General features: G+C 40.4%; 2 protein-coding genes across 3 annotated transcripts in view; one reads left to right on the top strand and one right to left on the bottom strand.

Annotated features, from left to right (window-relative positions):
• The window catches only part of NKAP (NFKB activating protein), a 26,874-nt gene extending 11,067 nt beyond the window's left edge, over nucleotides 1-15,807 (top strand). The window contains exons 3-9 of one of the 2 annotated variants that reach the window (XM_049644786.1): nucleotides 3,592-3,662; nucleotides 3,844-3,984; nucleotides 5,908-5,971; nucleotides 7,781-7,890; nucleotides 8,201-8,276; nucleotides 9,393-9,542; nucleotides 12,758-15,807. In XM_049644786.1, the coding sequence (XP_049500743.1) occupies nucleotides 3,592-3,662; nucleotides 3,844-3,984; nucleotides 5,908-5,971; nucleotides 7,781-7,890; nucleotides 8,201-8,276; nucleotides 9,393-9,542; nucleotides 12,758-12,932 (787 nt within the window). In that variant the 3' untranslated portion in view covers nucleotides 12,933-15,807. Of the gene's footprint in view, nucleotides 1-3,591; nucleotides 3,663-3,840; nucleotides 3,985-5,907; nucleotides 5,972-7,780; nucleotides 7,891-8,200; nucleotides 8,277-9,392; nucleotides 9,543-12,757 lie in introns of both variants that reach the window. The other variant, XM_049644785.1, reaches the window with a different exon arrangement.
• Nucleotides 15,758-19,290, bottom strand: part of AKAP14 (A-kinase anchoring protein 14) — a 19,814-nt gene continuing 16,281 nt past the window's right edge. The window contains exons 4-6 of the mRNA XM_049644796.1: nucleotides 18,898-19,077; nucleotides 16,607-16,659; nucleotides 15,758-15,971 (exon numbers count right to left, since the gene is read on the bottom strand). Coding sequence (XP_049500753.1) covers nucleotides 15,887-15,971; nucleotides 16,607-16,659; nucleotides 18,898-19,077 — 318 coding nt within the window. The 3' untranslated portion in view covers nucleotides 15,758-15,886. The remainder of the gene's footprint in view (nucleotides 15,972-16,606; nucleotides 16,660-18,897; nucleotides 19,078-19,290) is intronic.

Below are 19,290 nucleotides of genomic sequence, written 5' to 3'. Positions count from 1 at the left end.
CATTATTTTGTTTCCATTGACTAATTATTGTAGGTCTAGCTGATTTTACTACTTTTGTCTTTTAACCTTCATACTAGCTATATAGGTGGTTGATCCACTACCTTTAATATATGTTTACCTTTACCAATGAGATTTTTCCTTTCATAATGTTCTTACTTCTAGTTATGATTTTCTGTTCTACTTAAAGAAGTCCCATTAACATTTCTTGTAAGGCTGGTTTGGTATTGATGAACTCCTTTAGCTTTTGCTTGTCTGGGAAACTCCTTATTTTTCCTTCACTTCTGAGCAAGAACCTTGCTGAGTAGAGTAATCTTGGCTGTAAGTTTTTTTCCTTTCAGCACTTTGAATATATCATGCCATTCTCTTCTGATCTATAAAGTTTCTACTGAAACCAGCTTATGGGCTTACGGTTCTTATGGTTCTTTGGTATATAACTGGTTGTTTTCCTTTTGCTACTTTTAAGATTCTCTCTTTATCTTGAACTGTTGACACTGACTATAACGTGTCTTGGTGTAAGTCTCTTTGGATTCATCTTTTCTTTTTTTTAATGTATTAACATTTTTTAATGTTTATTTATTTTGAGAGAGAGGGGGGCAGAGGGGCAGAGAGAGAAAATCCCAAGCAGGCTCCATGCCCTCAGCACAGAGCCTGATGCAGGGCTTGAACCCACAAACCATGAGATCATGGCCTGAGCCAAAATCAAGAGTTGGACACTTAACCAACTGAGCCACCCAGGCATCCCTCTTTTTTTTTTTTTTTAATGTTTGTTTATTTTGAGGGGTGGCAGAGAGAGAGAGAGAGAGAGAGAGAGAGAGAGAGAATCCCAAGCAGGCTCCGTGCTGCCAGTGCAGAGCCTGACAGGGGGCTTGATCTCACAACTGTGAAATCAGGACCTGAGCTGGTATCAATAGGCGTGGGGCGCCTGGGTAGCTCAGTCGGTGAAGTGTCAGACTCTGGGTTTCAGCTCAAGTCTTATGATCTCATGGTTCATGAGTTCAAGCCCCGCATCAGGCTCTGCACTGACAGCACAGAGTCTGCTTGAGATTCTCTCTCTCCCCCTTCTGCCCCTCCCCGCTTATGCTGTGTCTATCTCTCTCAAACAAGTAAATAAACTTTAAAAAAATGAAGTTTATTTATTTTGATAGAGAGAGAGAAAGAGCAGGAGAGGGGCAGAGAGAGGGAGATACAGAAACCCAAGCAGACTCCACGCTACCAGCAAGGAACCTGATGTAGGGCTCAGACCCATAAATCGTGAGATTGTGACCTGAGCCGAGATCAAGAATCAGACACCCAACTGACTAAGCTACCCAAGTGCCCCCCAAGGTTTTTGTTTAATGTTTATTTTTGAGGAGGAAGAGGGACAGAGAGAGAGGGGACAGAGGATCCAACAAAGCAGGCTCTATGCTGACAGCAGACAGCCCGATGTAGGGCTTGAACTCGTGAACCGTGTGATCATGACCCAAGCCAAATTCAGACGCTTAACTGACTAAGCCACCTAGGCTCCCCCCAATATTTTATTTTTAAGAAATGTATACACCCAGGGGCACCTGGGTGACTCAGTCGGTTAAGCATCTGACTTCGGCTCAGGTCATGATCTCATGGTTCATGAGTTCAAGCCCCACGTCAGGCTCTGTGCTGACAGCTCAGAGCCTGGAGCCTGTTTCAGATTCTGTTTCTCCCTCTCACTCTGCCCCTCCCCCACTCACGCTTTGTCTCTGTGTCTCTCAAAAATGAATAAGTGTTTAAAAAATTAAAAAAAGAAAAGAAAAAAGAAATGTTTACACCCAGCATGGGGCTCAAACTTACAATGGCGAGATCAAAACTCTCATGTTCAACCAGCCGAGCCAGCCAGGTGCCCCTAGTTAGTTTTCTTGTATTAAATAGTACCTGGGAGCACCTAGGTGGCTCCGTTGGTTGAGTGTCTGACTTTGGCTCAGATCATGATCTCACAGTTCGTGAGTTCAACCCCCTTGTTGGGCTCGCTGCTGTCAGCGCAGAGTCCACTTCAGATCCTCTGTTCCCCTCTCTCTGCCCCTCCCCTGCTTGCATGTGTGTACTCTCTCTCTCTCTCAAAAATAAAATTAAAATTAAAAAATACAATATCTGAAGGCCTAATTATTTTTTTCCTTATTTTTGTCCCCTTTGGTGCTGTTCATGAGGTTCTTCTTCCCTCTCCTCTATCTGTGTCTACTTTGAGTTGAAACAATGTGCTTGACAGGTAAACTTGTATTCTGTGACAGTGATAGCATTATTATCTGAAACTTGTTCTTATAGATACCTTGGAAAATGTTCAAAGAATCTGAACTGAAAGAATGAGTTGGAAAGAACCCTAAAAATAATTTTCCAGGCAATACCTAAATTATTCCAGATGTGATCTTCAGATTAAAAGATTATATGATAGGGGCACCTGGGTAGCTCATTTGGTTAAGCATATGACTCTTGAGTTTGGCTCAGGTCATGATCTCACAGTTCGTGGGATTGAGCCCCAAGTCAGGCTCTGCACTGACAGTGTGGAGCCTGCTTGGGATCCTCTCTCTCTCTCTCTCTCTCTCTCTCTCTCTCTCTCTGCCCCTCTCATGCTCTCTATATGTCTGTCACTCTCTCAAAATAAATAAACTTTAAAAAAATTTTTTTAATGTTTTTTGTTTATTTTTGAGACAGAGAGAGACAGAGCATGAGCAAGGGAGGAGCAGAGAGAGAGGGAGACACAGAATCCAAAGCAGGCTCCAGGCTCTGAGCTGTCAGCACAGAGCCTGATGCGGGGCTCAAACTCATGGAGTGTGAGATCATGACCTGAGCTGAACTCGGACGCTTAACTGACTAAGCCACCCAGGCGCCCCAAATAAAACTTTTTTAAAAAGATTATATGCTATGAAAACTTCTCTTCTAAACTATTATAGAATTTTAATATATTCATTTTCAGAATTATCTACAATAGAATTAAATCTCTGTATCTTGTAGTGTGTTAGGTTCTAATTGCTCTGGGGAGACAGAACGGTTGCTGTTCTACCATATGTCCTTTATGCACTGAGATTAAAATCATGAAGTCTTCCTTTAGCCTTCCTGTCTCTAGTTTTTTCCATCTTTCCTTATGGTTCCATACATTTGCCCTGTGATTTCTTCTGAAAATATAAATCGTACATATTGCTTTCAGTTTGAATAGTGTTTTGTAAACTCTAAAGCATTATGCAAATGTAAGTGATTATTATATTATTTTGAATGTGATAGACCCTCAAACTATACCCTTACCAAGTTATTTCAGTGTTTGCTTTTAATGGTTCTTGGACAATCAGTGTCATCACTGAAAAATTTTTTTTATCTCTTATTTTGACAGAGAGAGAGATAGAGAGTGAGCAGGATAGGGGCAGAGAGGGAGAGAGAGAGAATCTCAAACAGGCTCCCTGTTGTTAGCACAGAGCCCGATGCGGACTCAAACTCATGAACTGTGAGATCATGACCTGAACCGAAACCAAGAGTCAGATGCTTAATGGACTGAGCCACCCAGGCACCCCCAAAATTTTTAATTCCATATTTTTATATTCCTCATTTTATCACTTTTCTGATTCTTATAACCGTCTTCTTTAAATTCAGCTCTGATGAACACACACCAGTAGAGGATGATGAGCCAAAGAAAAGCACTACTTCAGCTTCTACTTCAGAAGGTATTTTTAAAATACAGAGCTTTTTAATTGAGAAGTTGAAAAAAGTGTTTATAAATAGCTGAATATATTTCACTTTTACTCAAATTGCCTATCATTTGTTCTTTATCAGTATTTCAAATACATTAAAATTGATAATCATAATATTTAGAAGTTAATTTTATGTCCGTGTTTTATATAGAAGAAAAGAAGAAGAAGAAGAAGAGGAAGTCTAGTCATTCAAAAGAAAGGTCCAAGAAAAAGAGAAAGAAAAAATCATCTAAAAGAAAACGCAAGAAGTATTCAGACAGCGACAGTGACTCTGACTCTGAAACGGACTCCAGTGGTAAGAAGGCCGGCATCGCTCTGCAAGCCTGGCTTCACGACTCATTCTACTTAGAATTTATTTCCGAAGAAGGTTCTTAAACGCGATAACGGCAGCCAAGAGTTGTGGAACACTCGCTGCCTCCGTGCCAGGCACCCTGCCAAGCGCTCGGTGTTCGTTGTCGCTGCTTGCCCCGCGCGGTAACTGTAGAATGTGTCCTAGAGCCGGGGACGCGGGGCCCAGAGCAGCTGGTAAGCGCGGCACTCGGGGTCGCACAGCTGGGATTCAAGCCTGAGCAGCGTGGCTCCCGACTGGCTGTGTGTGGCTGCACAAGGCGTGTGGCAGAGAACCGGGGCGAGGTTGGGCTGGGAGACGTGTGGCAGCGAGCAAGCCATAGGGCCGCGTCGGCCCCGAGGAGCGGCCCTTGTGTGTCATCCTCACGCTCGGTGGGCACCTCGGTGCCGTTTTCAAAAAGGCACATCATAGGGGCGCCTGGGGGGCTCAGTCGGTTAAGCATCTGAGTTCGGCTCAGGTCATGATCTTGTGGTTCATGAGTTCAAGCCCCGCGTCGGGCTCTATGCTAATAGTTCGGAGCCCGGAGCCTGCTTCAGATTCTGTGTCTCCTCTCTCTGCCCCTCCTCTGCTCACACTCCATCTCTCTCTCTCTCTCTCTCTCTCTCTCTCTCTCTCTCTCTCTCAAAAATAAATAAACATTAAAAAAATTAAAAATAAATAAATAAATAAAAAGGCACATCATAAAGGACCCTTTCGGGCCAGCAGCTGGTTTATGGAAGACACCCCCTGTGGGGTGGTGCCTCTCAAAAAGCCACCTTTTTGTGCCCTCTCCTGGCTGATGATTGACAGAGGGTGCCACCTCTGGGGACACATGACATGAAGGTGTCTTTTCCTCTGATGTCACCTGGGTTTCCTGGCCCCCGTTGTCACTTTTCTTCCTCACTGCTGGAAGAGCGAACTTCCTTAGAGCACAAGTGTGAGCGTGTCTGTCCCCTACTTACAATCCTTCAGTGGCTCTCTGTGGCCTTCAGGGTGAAGTTTGGACCCTGCTGGCTCCCTGTCTAATCACACGTGCCCTGTCACTCTTGCAGCGTCCTCTGTAGCCTGAGACGTGCTTTCCGTCTCCTCAGTAGTCCGTGTTCTTTCTCTCGCTTCTGTTACTTGGTACAGAAGTCCATCTGCCTGTGATGCCAGTCTCTCCCTGCGTGCGGCGTGCCTTCCTCACTTCAACAGCGGGCATGCAGTGCTTTTGTAATAAAACTGACTTTAAAAAGAACTAGCCTGGGGCATCTGGGAGGCTCAGTCGGTTGAGTGTCCGACTTTGGCTCAGGTCATGATCTCGCGGTTTGTGAGTTTGAGCCCCACATTGGGCTCTCTGCTGTCAGTACGGAGCCTGCTTTGGATCCTCTGTCCTCCTGTCTCTGCCCCTCCTCTGCTTGCACTTTTTCTCTCTCAAAAAATAAATAAACGTTAAAAAAAAAAAACTAGTGGGACACCCGGGTGGCTCAGTCGGTTAAGCTTCTGACTTCGGCTCAAGTCATTATCTCACGGTTCGTGGGATTAGTATTTTGACATTTGCTTTAAATATCATCTTTTTTGTTGAGATATTCAAAGTAAAGTAGAAATATCATACTGCCACCCTAAAAATTTCTGTGTACATCTCTAAAAAATGACATTTTCCTACTTATCACCATACTATTATCTCACACAGTGAAGTTAATAATAACACCTCTATCACTGAAGGCTTAGTATGACTTTAATTCCTGTGTCCCTGGTGCCTAGCACATATTTTGATGAGTAGCAATAAATTTTTGAATTGATAAATTTCTCTGTAACAGCAAATAGGGCAGCAATAGGATATTTAATCAAAATTACTAGGGTTTTAGAGTTAAGTTTTTGTTTTTAATTAAAATATGCTTTAATTTGCAGATGAAGATACAAAAAGAAGAGGAAAGAAAGCCAAGAAAAAGGAAAAGAAGAAAAAACACAGATCGTCAGTTTTTCTCTTCAATTCTTATCATGGAAAAGTTAAAATATATATAAAATTACATAAAGTTATAAGTAAATAATGATAAATAAAATAGTATAATGATACCCTGTATAATCATCACCTAGCCTTAACTCTTTGGCAATCTCCACTGCCCACCCCCCATTATTTCAGAACCAATCCCAGATGTCATTTTGTCCATAATCTAGCATGTTTCTCTAAAAGATAGAGAAAATCATAACTACAGAGCTGTTATCATGCCTAAGAAATTTAGCAATAATTCCTCAATTCTCAGCAGATTTTTATTACAGTGTATTCATATCTGGGTCTAAATAATGCCCATAGGGGCACCCGGGTGGCTCAGTCGGTTAAGCATCCACCTTTGGCTCAGGTCATGATCTCATAGCTGGTGGGGTAAGCCCCGTGTCGGGCTCTGTGCTGACAGCTCAGAGCCTGGAGCCTGCTTCAGATTCTGTCTCTGTCTCTCTGCTGCTCCCCTGCTCGTGCACTCACTCACTCTCTCTCTCTCTCTCTCTCTCTCTCTCTTTCTCTCAAATATAAAATAAAAAAATAGAAAATAAATAAATAAATACATGATGCCCATAAATTGTGATTATCGGTATGTCTCTTACACCTCTTTAAATCAATTGATTCCCTTCCATTTTTGTTCTTTCTGTTTACTTTTTTAAAAACCATATCATTTACCTGTAGAGTTTCCTGTAGTATGGGTTTTGCTGACTGTACTTTTAAGTATTTATTTTGAGAGAGAGAGCACAAACACAAGCCTGGGAGGGAGCAAGAGAATCCCAAGCAGGCTCCAAGCTCAGTTTGGATGGAGCCTGACATGGGGCTTGATCTCACAAACCATGAGATCATGACTTGAGCCGAGATCAAGAGTTGGACACTTGACCAACTGAGCCACCCAGGTGCCCCTGATTCTGTTTTTTAAAAGTCTTATTTTTAAAGACTTTATTTTTAACTAATTTCTATAGCCAGTGTGGGGCTCAAACTCACGACCCTGAGATCGAGTCACATGCTCCATTGACTGAGCCAGCCAGACACCCCTGATTATATTTTTAATTGTGTGCTTTGTAACATGTTCTCTGTCCTCTATATTTCATATATTTTGATAGTAAGGTCTAGAGACTTGATAAGGTTCAGATTTGAGTCTTTGGCACACATACTTCATAGGTGGTGCATACTTCATCAGGAGGCAGATAATGTCTGATTGTCTCTTTTTGTCCTATTAATAGCCATGGATGGTCATTGCGTAGATCCCTTATTTCATTAGGGATTGCAAAGTGGTGATAGTGTAATTCTGGCTTTCTTAGGTAGAATAATTTTATAAGAGAAATCAACCCTCATCAACTATTTGGTTGCCCTGAAGTACAGTTTGTATAGTAAAGGCAAGATAATTACTTTTTTAAAAAACTTCTTTTGTTTTATGAATTTTCAAAATAATGATTTGGACTTTTTTAGTATCATTATGAACCCAAGGATTCAGACATATCTGACGTATTTTAATCCATTACACTTCAAATTATTGATGCTCAACTTGGTAAGAGCTGGTTTTTAAACCGCTTTGTTATCTTTCTACAACATGAGAACTGTATTTCATTGTTCCCTTGAGGGATCTTTTTTATGGTGAAACATGAGTTGGTTAAATAAGTTAAGATTTTTTAATTAAAATTCTCTAAAAATTTTAATGAGCTGAAAATTTAAATATTTTCATCAGTCTTTCATTGCCTTAAAAAATGAGATTCCCTTTAATGTGGGGCTATTAATTGTATTTGTATAAAATTATAATCATTACAGGAAGAAATACAAGAAAAAGAAGTCTAAGAAGAATAGAAAAGATTCCAGTGATTCAAGCTCTAAAGATTCCCAAGAAGAGTTTCTGGAGAATCCCTGGAAGGATCGATCAAGTAGGTTCTTCTGGTAGACTTTGACTCAGAACAGATAAAAAACATTAAATTAACATGGGGTGCCTGGATGGCTCAGTCGTGATCTCACATTTGTGAGATCGAACCCCATGTCAGTCGGTCGTGAGATCGAGCCCTGTGTTGGGCTGCTCCATGCCCAACATGATTAAGATGCTCTCCCTGTCTTTCTACCCCTTCCCTGCTCATGCACGCATACGTTCTCTCTCTCTCCAAAAAAAACAAAAAACAAAAAACACATTAAATTAACTGATTAGTCAAAATGTGAATCTGTTTCTGAACATCTTTCCTGCAGAGCCTGAAGAACCCTCAGACTTAATTGGCCCAGAGGCTCCAAAAACACTTGCCTCTCAGGATGATAAACCTTTGAAGTAAGTGTGTATTTAAAATAACTAAAGTCCCTTCATCAAAGTATGGCCCTAACTTACCTTTCCAACCCTATCACCCTCTACTCCTTTATTTACACCCCAGGTTCCAAGTGAGCGGAACTAAAACTTCCTGCATTTGCTGTGCACTTTTCCACATCATGCCTTGTTTACCTTATGCTTCCCCCAACATGCCTTCCCTTTTTTTCCCAGCCCTAGTTTCTTTACTACTTCCAATTTCTTCCTGTCAAAATCCTTACCATCTTTTAAAACCCCTTTCAAAAGGAGGGATCATGTGCTGATTCCCAGTACCTTCCCTCCACAAGTAGATATGATTCCTACCCTTCTTTAACCCTTTCGTCCTCAAAGTATTTTCTGTTTCTTTTGTGTGTTGTTTTATGTGTTCTACCTTGTATTGCAGTTATGTCCTTGTTGGGATGTAAATTCCACAAGAACAGAAATTATTTTTGTATTCTAAGCTTTGAGTTTAATTATTATTTTTTTAATATACCAAATTTATTGTCAAACTGCTTTGCATACAACACCCAGTGCTCATCCCAAAAGATGCCCTCTTCAATACCCATCACCCACCCTCCCCTCCCTCCCACCCCCCATCAACCCTCAGTTTGTTCTCAGTTTTTAAGAGTCTCTTATGCTTTGGCTCTCTCCGGGATGGTAGTTTTTAAAGTCCCCTCAAATAAAAGTTAATAGATAATAGTTACTGGATAGCATTATTACTGGTTATAAGCCTAAAAAGTATGTTAATTTGAGATATTTCTCTTTTTTTTTCTTTAAAGGGAAAGAAGGGGAAAGGAATTAGCTGGGGGCAGAAGCTGTAAAGGCAGTGCTTATAGACATAAATTGATCCATAATTGTAAACCATGAATCTGTACTCACTCATTTCAGTTCTTTTGTTCTTCCAAAGCATGTCTTTATTTCTGGGTTAGTTATGTAGGTCAGAGTGCAAAGTTCACTAATTAAAGTAATTCACATTGGGCTTCCCAGCCTGCTGCTGCCCAGCAACTGTTATTCTTGTGCTGTTTTCTGAGAGATGTTTTTGTGCTCTCTTTAGATGATGAGTTTTTTATAATGAACTTTTCTGAATTCTGAATCACTTTGTAGCTATGGCCATGCACTGTTGCCTGGTGAGGGTGCAGCTATGGCTGAATACGTAAAAGCTGGGAAACGTATCCCAAGAAGAGGTGAAATTGGCTTGACAAGTGAAGAAATTGCATCATTTGAATGCTCGGGTTATGTAATGAGTGGTAGCAGGTAAGTTATTGGCATCGAGGTCAGTTTCCATGATTAGATCTTTTCCTTTCTCACTATCATAATTGTATTTTGGTAATTGATTTTCATTAAGTGATCATTCCTAATGAAAAGTAGAGTATACATTTTGGTTTAATACTGGTTTTATTTGGTTTACATAAACCATTTTGGTTTAATACTGGTTTTATTTGGTTTATATAATACTGGTTTTACTGGTTTATTGGTATAAACATGGTTGTCTAAAGTTGCAACTATGTGTGCAACCCAGCCTCAAAATCAGCTATCTCTCCAACTTCAAAGCATCAGTCTTTCCAGTGTCCTTTCCTAGTCTGTATTTTGGTACAGATAGTTTTGTTTTCTAGAGGATATAGTTAATTCAGTCACTTAACACTGCTCCATGAAGAATGTGGCATTCTGGTAGGAGGAAATCATTTTCGTGAGACAGTGTTTCCTGTTTTCTGAGTTTGCCTCTAGTTCTCTGTAGAGTCAGAGGATGTGGAGTCTCTAATTCTCTGTGGACTCTGAGAATGAAGAGCAGAAAACGATTATGACAGACATCAGGTTCAGCATAGGGAAATGAAAATAAAATCATGGAAGAAAAAGCAAAGTACGAAGAAGAATGATTCGAGTGAACTAACAGGGCATCAGTACCAAGATCAACCTGAATTTCGGATTTTTAAAAACTTTATAAACTTTTAAAAATAGTTAAATATTTTAAAATAAAGTTGGAGGCAAATGTTTGCAGAACACCTGAAGCTACTCCAGAATCTTGGAATTCTGAGGACTAGCACAGTAAGACAGAAAGAAATGAGTCATAAGCATTGGAAAGGAGGATATAACTGTCATTTTTTGTGAATGATATGACTTTTTTTCCATAGAAAATCCTTAAGAATCCAGATGATTCTAAATAATAGGAGGGTTTAATAAATGGTTCAATGTAAGGTTAATACATAAAAATGAATTGCATTCCTATGTACCAGGAAACAATTAGAGAATGTAATTAAATAAAAAGAAACCAACATTAGAATAGTATCAGAGAACATTAAGGATTTAGGAATAAATGTTAACAAAAGATGTCTAAGACATCTATAGAGAAAACTATAAGACATTATTAAGAGACATTAAAGAGGAAGGCATTATATAAAGTTGTCAGTTCTTCCCAAACTGATCTGTAGATTCAGTACAGTTCTAGTCAAAATCACAACAGAGTTTTATGTGAAACTTAATGTTTTATAAGTTAGACTAGAGGGCTGAGAATAGCCCAGTCACCTTTGAAGAAGCAGAACAGGAAGATAAGATGTGCCATCCCAGATATGAGGACTTAAGAAATTTACAGAACTTTAGAAAGCACAGGGGAACAAATGAATTGTTCAGTGGAATAAAATACAGAGCCCAGAGGCAGAGCCATACATGTGTGGAACTTAAGTTATATGAAAGAGATGGTGTGTCAAATCATTGGGGAAAGAAAGAACTGTCAGTAAATGGAGCAGGAGAAAAATGGTTATCCATTTGGAAAAAGATGAAAGTAGAACCCTGCATCACCATATTTAAAAATCAGTGCAGGGGCGCCTGGGTGGCTCAGTTTGCTGAGCGTCCGACTCTTGCTTTCAGCTCAGGTCGTGATCTCACAGTTTGCGGGATGTAGCCCCGTGTCAGCTTTGTGCTGACAGCATGGAGCATGCTTGGGGTTCTCTCTTACCCTCCCTCCCTATGTCTCTCTCTCTCTCTCTCAAAAATAAATAAATAAACTTAAAAAAAAGTGCAGCTAGATAAAGGACTTAAATGTCAAAACAACTTAACACTTAGTATAAAATAGGAGTAGATATCTAATAGATCTTGGGGTGGGAAAGTGCTTCTTAAACATAAAATAAAATAGTGATAAATTTGCCTAGGTTAAAAGTAACAACTTTTGTTCATCAAAAGACACCACTTAAGGAAAAAGACAAGTTTCAAGCTGGGACAAGATCTTAGAACTGATAGTATTGAGACGATTTAAATACCTATAAACAACCCAAAAGAAAAATGGGAAAATGACACAAACAAGCATTTGTTAGAAGAAGAAAAATATATGGCTTACACATACATAAAAAGATGTTCGTTATCATTGGAAACAGACATCAAGAACATACCGAAATACCATTTTACATCTATTTGATAGACGAAAGTTCAAAGTTCTAACAATACCAAGCACTGGAGAAGATGTGGATCTACAGGATCTCTTAAATATCGCTAGTGGTAATATAAATTGGTACCGCCACTTTGGAAAAGTCTCCTATCATCTTGGGAAGTTGAACATTCATATACTTTATGACCTGACAACTCTATTCCTAGATACCCAAGAGAACATCTTTCCCACGTACTAGGAGACGGGTACATAGATGTTTTATAGCATTGTTCACATAGCACTTTGTGTTCCAAATAAACTCACCGTACCCTGAGCGACCTTGAATACATTGTCATCTCCTTGTCTTTCCATCCTGCTGCTCCCCCACCTTCACACTAACCTGAAATGGTTCTCCCCTTTTCCTTACTCAGTTTTCTCTACTTTTCTAGACATAGCTCAAGCCTGATCGCAAACCGATTGTGTAGGGTTGGTTTACATATACATAAAAGAGTTTCTTGAAGTTTTCTCTCTAAGCAAGGAGACCTTTTGAAGACGATACAATAGTTTCCCTCAGCCCCAGCCCCCCATGTTCCTTATTTGGCCCTTGTGCTAAATCCCTTCTTTTCTTTGAGCTGCTACTGGATTCTAAGGAAGTTATTAAATCCACTCGCGAAATTCCTCAAATTCTATTGTAGTATTAGACCTGGTTCTTTTGATTGTGTGATAAATTAGAACCCTGAGGAAGTTCCACCTGATCGATGACAAGTTAAATCTTTCTTCTGTCTTACTGTCAGTTCCCCAAAGGTAAATTCCACATATCACATAGGAAGTTTAATAGTTTGCTAGTCTTGGTTGTTTTTACGCCCTTAGTATTTGAAGTTGATAACCTTCGTGATGTTGACAGAGCATCAGATCATTATTTGAATACTACAAACGAATCAAAGGACACATCGGCAGATAAAATGAATGATCTTTTGAATATCCGACCCATGACCAAAACAATTTCTGTCGGTCAGTTTTTTAACTAGGCCTCTCTGTATTAAGACAGGATTAGTGGGGAAGTACTATAAGAATAATTACTGAGAAATTAAGCCAAAAATAAAATTATCTCCAGGCATCGCCGAATGGAGGCCGTGCGACTGCGGAAAGAGAACCAGATCTATAGTGCTGATGAGAAGAGAGCCCTGGCGTCCTTTAACCAAGAAGAGAGGCGAAAGAGAGAAAACAAGATTCTGGCCAGTTTTCGAGAGATGGTATACCGAAAAACTAAAGGGAAAGATGACAAATAAGGATTTTCTGATTGTTCAGCAGACATTTTTAACAACAAAAAAAAGTCTGGATTCCACATATGCATACAAAAAGATTATTATGATCTGAAAAATGAAAAAGCTTTACAGTGCTACTGTGCCTTCTATTTAATTCTTTTAGTCCTTCAATAAAAAGCTGCTTATTGATATAATTTTAGCAAGATCTTTGGGTTATTTTTGGATTGACCGTAATAACTTTCTGATTTAAAAATCCAAATTACGAATGAGATCATACTGTATTCGGGGAGGTGGCATTGAGAGGAAGTGTCAATAAGACAAGAAACTTAACTCTCACACCATGGGCCAGTGCTACTCTTAGCTCTATATCGTGCCCACCCTCCACCCTTACCCCTACCCCCACTCCAACTGAACTTGTGGGAAATTAATCATTTCTCTCTGTTGAATGTGTTATAAATGGTCTTGATAGAAACATACGGGAGGCCACTTGTGTTAATAAGATGAAGGCATTGCTGAAAAGAGGAAACCTGGAATTCGAAAATTGACCTATATAATACATAGTCCGCCCTGGAAATAATGTATTTTGTTTTCAATCCCTACCTCTCTATCCCCAAATCCAACAAACAAGCCAAAAAGCAAACTAACCCACAGACGTACTGAGTTGAAGACGTGAACATTAGTGTTTTAAATTCTTAAAGGTTTACTTAAAAATGGTTCTTCCGAGTATAAAATGTTAGGAAGTCTACTGTTGTGCCAGTGTGAGTACATTATTTCCATCTAAGTTGTGCTTAGGTCATTATTTGAATACTGGAAATGAATGGGAGTCCACTGCAGTTAGGAGTTTCATAGGAAAAAATTTAACGAAGTATTGTTTTTAACATCGTTGTTTCGTAAGGATGAAGCTAAAATGATAGTAAACGTATTTTAAGTCTGTCCTTTGTGTAATAAGCATATTTTATTTTAAACATTGTTAAACCTTTCAGTTTATTTTTTACATCTGTCATTCAGTTTAACTTTGTATATAGAACTCCTCACTTTATCACTTTTTATGGCTACTGTTGACTTTTAAGTTTGGGAGAAATGGAAAATTCTGGGACTAGTTCATGATCTTTTTCTTCCGTTATTTTGTTCAGTTTGAGTTGTTAGGTCACAAGAGTGAAGGGGAAAGGGGACAAGGGAAGTTTTGGCTGTTTTTGTTAAGTTTGTTTTGAGCTGTGTTGTTACGTGTCTAGGATAAATCTAAATTACCTGGGGGATGGGGAAGTTCTAACTCTGAGCTTATAAAATGCCCTTTCTCCTTGTAATAGTTGAAAGTGTTTTTTTCCAAAGTTTTAAAATAAGGCAGTCGTATTTCAAAGTATAGATAAAAAGTTTTACTATCTAACATATATTCTAGGAAAGTGTCTACCTTTAACCCACAGCTAAACCATTTGGCGTGTAGCAACATTTATGACCCCTGAATCTGAAGTGATTTCTGTTTATCGTTGCCGCTGCCTAACCTAGTAAATCTCTTCCTTCCAAAAGACAAAAGAAAACTAAGTTTCCAAATTTATGAGTTGTAATCCATTTACTTCCTGTGTAATAAAACCGAAATTTATAATCCCTACTCAAGAATTTTGTTCTCTAAGAACATTATTTTTTATTACTGGTTCCTAGAGACTGAATGAGTTGACACTCTTATTTTCAGTAGGCAAGGTAGTTTAAATGCAACAGCTCTGATCTAGGATTATTGTGGATTTTTATTGGATTCTCCTGTCTCCTCCACAGACTAGATAGTCAACAAATGCTTGTTGACTAAATGAAAAAAATATACTAATGTATTTCAGAACTTTTCATTTCTTTCACCAGGGGTTTGTTCAGGAAAGATCTACCAAAGAACAGCTTCAGTAGCGTGTTCTTTGGGGAAGAGGAGGGAAGAAGAAAAGGGCTAAAAGTATTTTATTTTGAGCTCATGAGAGTTACTGCTTCAAACTGTGCTTAGTCATCTGAGCCATAAATCAAATAGGAGGGGTGTTGTGTTTGAAATTTATGTTTTATTCTTCAGGGAGACTTATCTAGTTTTCCACCTCCTTGCCTGTTGTTCTGATCAGATCTTCCCTCCTTTTGTATCTGTTGCACAAATGTAAGAGTTAAAAAAAGAAGAAAAATATTACCCACAGTCTTACCACATCAATTGCCTTTAGTATTCTGTGTTCCCTTCCAGTGCTTATCTACGTAAATACGTATTCTGACGTACTTGTAAGTAATCACCTGTCATGCTATCTTGTCTTTGGTGTTTTAAAACTTTACAGCCAGGTAAGACGGCCTCATAGGGATGGTAAGAACAAGTGATGATCTGGTGTTAGGCTGGGAAGAAGAAAAAGTAAGGGTGGCTATCGAACATTCCCTGTTTTATTGCCTCCTGTCCTCAGGCCACCCTGTTGCCGTCACGGTTGTGATGCTGTATTGCAGTAGGCGGCATGCCCGGTTTCAGAGTTTCCGAATGTATTATTTAACTTACTCACAGTAAGTGAAGGAAGGGGTCTGTGAGTAGGGAAATATTATGAGCTGTAGAACTACCACCACTTTTCTTTTCCCCAGTTATGCCCATAAAGAGGTATGTGTGCACTAGAGAATTGGGCTCATATGGGGGAACAAGCAGCCAAGTGTCCATCTCAGTTTAGTCTGACAGGTGAATTTTACAAATCTCTAAACTTGGCTTCTATACCTGTTAAGACTAAGTGATACAATACAGGTAGTGATGGGAAAAACCATTTAGAAAATGGAAAACAACTTACTGGTTACTCTGCTAATGTGATGGAAGTTGCCAAATGGAAAATGAATGAATGCAAAAAAAAAAAAAAATACAGTTGGATTGTTTGCCAAAAGTTTATTATTCAATAAACATTCTGTGGTTTGATGTGCAGTATCGTATTTTTAATACATTGTGATTAGAAATCCAATCCTAAAACATTCTATAGGAATTAGACACCATTGAATTAGAAGGCAATTGACTCCATTAAAATACTTTTGGCCTCAATAATGTCCCTCAGCCATTTTTCTCGAAAGCGAGTCATTCCTGGTCTGCAGAGGAAGAAAAACAAACATACTAAAACCTTTTAAAATAAAACAAAACATTGAGACAGGGATTCCCTGTTTATTCTGTTACATTCCTAGTAAGCAAAAAGTCTTTTGGGGGTGGGGAGTGAAGGTTGTCTCTATTCCATAGACCCAATCAATAAAAGCATTGCGTTGATATGGAAAGATTCTTTAAAAGAGGTCCTGTACAAATAAAAGATTATTATATAGGACTTAACTTCCATGTGATTGTGAAGTTTCCCATAGAAACAACAGACATGACCCACTTTGTTCCCACCCTACTTCAGCAACTAGTCCTCAAGTTTCTAATTACTGAAAACCAAGCCATTAAAAAAGTTTTTCTAGAACAAGGGCAGAATCCTACTTTTAGCCCATCGTAATGGGGTAGGTGGTTCAAAGAAGAAAAGTAACCATTACATGAGTTATCTGTGGCTATGGGCCTGCTAAGTTCCTGGGGTGTGATGACCTTTTCCCACCACCTTTTTAAAAATAAGTGTCTAGGGGCGCCTAGGTGGCTCAGTCAGTAGAGCATGCGACTCTTGATCTCGAGATGTTGAGTTCTAGCCTCGTTGGGGGTAGAGATTATGAGAAAAAAAAAAAAGCCTCCAACTGTTCGTTACCTGTGGACTAACGAATGGCCCTCAAAGATGTAAGAGACCTCAATGGGCATATCCTAAGAGAGAAAAGGGCAACTGTTAGCCTAGACCAATCATACCAACTCATACTTCCTTCCATCCCTACCCTTGTCCATATATGTATACTCTTCAGTTTCTAGAATTTACCCTCCTTATCGGGATGTCTATCGGTTCTTTGTCACTTCAAATCTCTGTTCCCCAAAAGATCTTTTTGGCAACAAATAACCTAAAGAATCTCCATAAAAATTGAAAACAAGTCAGGACAGGCTTGTGTTCTTCATGAATAGTCATTTACCTTCTTTACATGTTCCACTTTACTCAGTTGGCCGTATTTCCCTCTTAGGAATGGAGTAAGAATGAAGTAATATAGGTAAACAAGTTTGAAAACGTTTTTAAAGCCACATAAAAGTGTAGGGTGTAAAATTGTCTCAGGGGCCCCCACCCATTCTCCCTTCCAAAATTATACTTGGAATTCTAATCAAGGGCCCTTCTCCTAAGCACTCAGTGCATGGGCACTGATCATGGTCTTACCTCCGCCAGCCTTCCTTTCCAATCTCCAACCTTGCCACTTAGCAAGACAGCTGATGGCAGGATATATGACCAGGGGAAGGGAGAGCTCCACCTACTTTACCTTTTTACATTACTGCAGGTTCAAATAGGTAAGTTTGTACTAGGCTGGGATAAACATAAGACATAGTTGGCTCACTGTGTAGCCATATATAAAGCTCGAGGGTCAGACGAAGCCTCAGATAACTTCTGTGAAAGGATGGAAGACAAGGGGAGAAATGACATTTTTATGTGTGCTGTGTTCCGGGCATTAGGCTTGGTACGAGCCCTGCTCCTCTGATGACCCGAGCCCTAGATTCATGGGTGTTATTTTAACTCCTTTCACACTAGCTATCAATATTTCATATTCATCGTCTACATGGTGGCTACAGGCAGTCATTCCTTCAAGTATTTACTGAGTGCCTACTGTTTGCCAGGCCTCGTTTTACAGCAAGACAAACATTCCTGCCTTTGTGGAACTCACATTCTGGTAGGGGGAGCAGGCCATAACAAGATAAGCAATTACGTAGACTATCAGAAGGTAATAAAGTGTTACAAAGTGTGGTCTAGGAGGTGAGAGCAGGATATGCACATACCAAGGGGAGAGCGGTCCAGTAGGAGGGAACAGCAAATGCAGAGGCGCAGAGGTGGGACTATACCTGGGTTGTTAAAGAATAGCAAGATCACAGTAGCTAGAGGAGAGTAACTGAGGGAGGAGGAGAAGGAGGAGAGGGAAAAAAGCAGAAATAACAAGGGACTAGGTCACGCAAGGCCTTGTAGGCCCTCAATACTCAAATTGTGCTCTGTGGACCTGTGGCATCAGCACCGCCTAGGATCTTGTTAGTAATCTCCGGCCCTACCCCAGACCTGCTGAATCGGAACCTTCTTTCGACAAGATCCCCCATTAATTTGCATGTGCTTGGAAGTTTGAGAAACACATTGTAAACAGAGGAGTGACATAAATTCATTTCACAAGGCTCACTCTGGCGGCCGCTGGGTTGAAAAGATACACGACGAGGGCAAGGGTGGAAGCAGAGAGACCAGTTAGAAGGCCATTGAAATAATCTTGGTAAGAGTCGATGGGGTCTTGCACCAAGGTGGTAAAAGTGGAGTGGTAAGAAATTGTTGGATTCAGGACCCGTTTCTGATGATAGGGCCAACAGGACTTCCTAGTGTGTTGCATCAGGGATGCGAAAGTCAAAGGTGATGCCAAGGATGTGGGCCGTGAACCGAGATGAGATGTCTGCAGGTAGGTCAGGTTGGGAAGGGAAAATGGCAAGTTCAGTTTGGGATACAAGAAGTGAGATGTGTATTAAACAGTGGCAGAGGTCTGGGCTGGAGATACACATTTGGGAATCGTAAGCCAGAGGTGGCATTTGGAGCCCGGAGACCATAAGATCCCCAAGGAAATGAGTCTAGAGGAGAGGCTCGAGGCCGGGAGAGACTGAGAAGGAATGGTCGGTGAGGCGGGCGCAAGGCCAGGATAGTATGGTGTTCTAGCAGCCAAATGGAACACTTCCTGAAGAAGGGAGTACGCAGCCGGGGCAAGTGCTACAGATTGGCCAAGCAAGATGAGGACAGAAGGAACCGTTGAGAACTAGTTTGTGAAACCATTAAGTTGTACCGAAAAGAAAAAAAAAAAAAGAGGTCATCGATGACCTTGACAAGAGAGGTCTCTGTTCTCATTGGAGTCTCATCGACGTGAACAGGGCAGAAAAGGAAGAGCTTACTGGCGGTTTGTTTTTGGTGATCTTGACGGTGAAGTAGGCAGAGGCGGAGACTTGTAGCATGGGTCTCACAGCGGTCGGGATGCTCCAGCGTACGCAGTAGAGGTAGTAGTAGCTGTGAACCACGTCTTTCCTCTCTATGAACCGTGTGTGGTGCACCCAGCGTTCTTGATACTCCCAAGTCTGTTTCACGGGAAAAAGAGCACTCAGAACGAAAAGCACGCTTCTATGCAAGTCCTCTAGGCAAAGGCAGCGCACAACAGTAGGGGGTCACAGCCCCGCTTCTGTCATCCGTTCTTAACATTGTCTGTTAAGACTCACACCGGAGTCAACTCCACACGGGAGGAGGGAAACAGGGAAGCGGACACGAAATGAGTCAATAACGCGACATCGCCT

The sequence above is a fragment of the Panthera uncia genome, chromosome X (assembly GCF_023721935.1).
Source record: "Panthera uncia isolate 11264 chromosome X, Puncia_PCG_1.0, whole genome shotgun sequence".
Lineage (NCBI taxonomy): Eukaryota > Metazoa > Chordata > Mammalia > Carnivora > Felidae > Panthera > Panthera uncia.
Note: the sequence above shows the minus strand (reverse complement) of the source record. Positions and strands in the feature narration are given on the sequence as shown.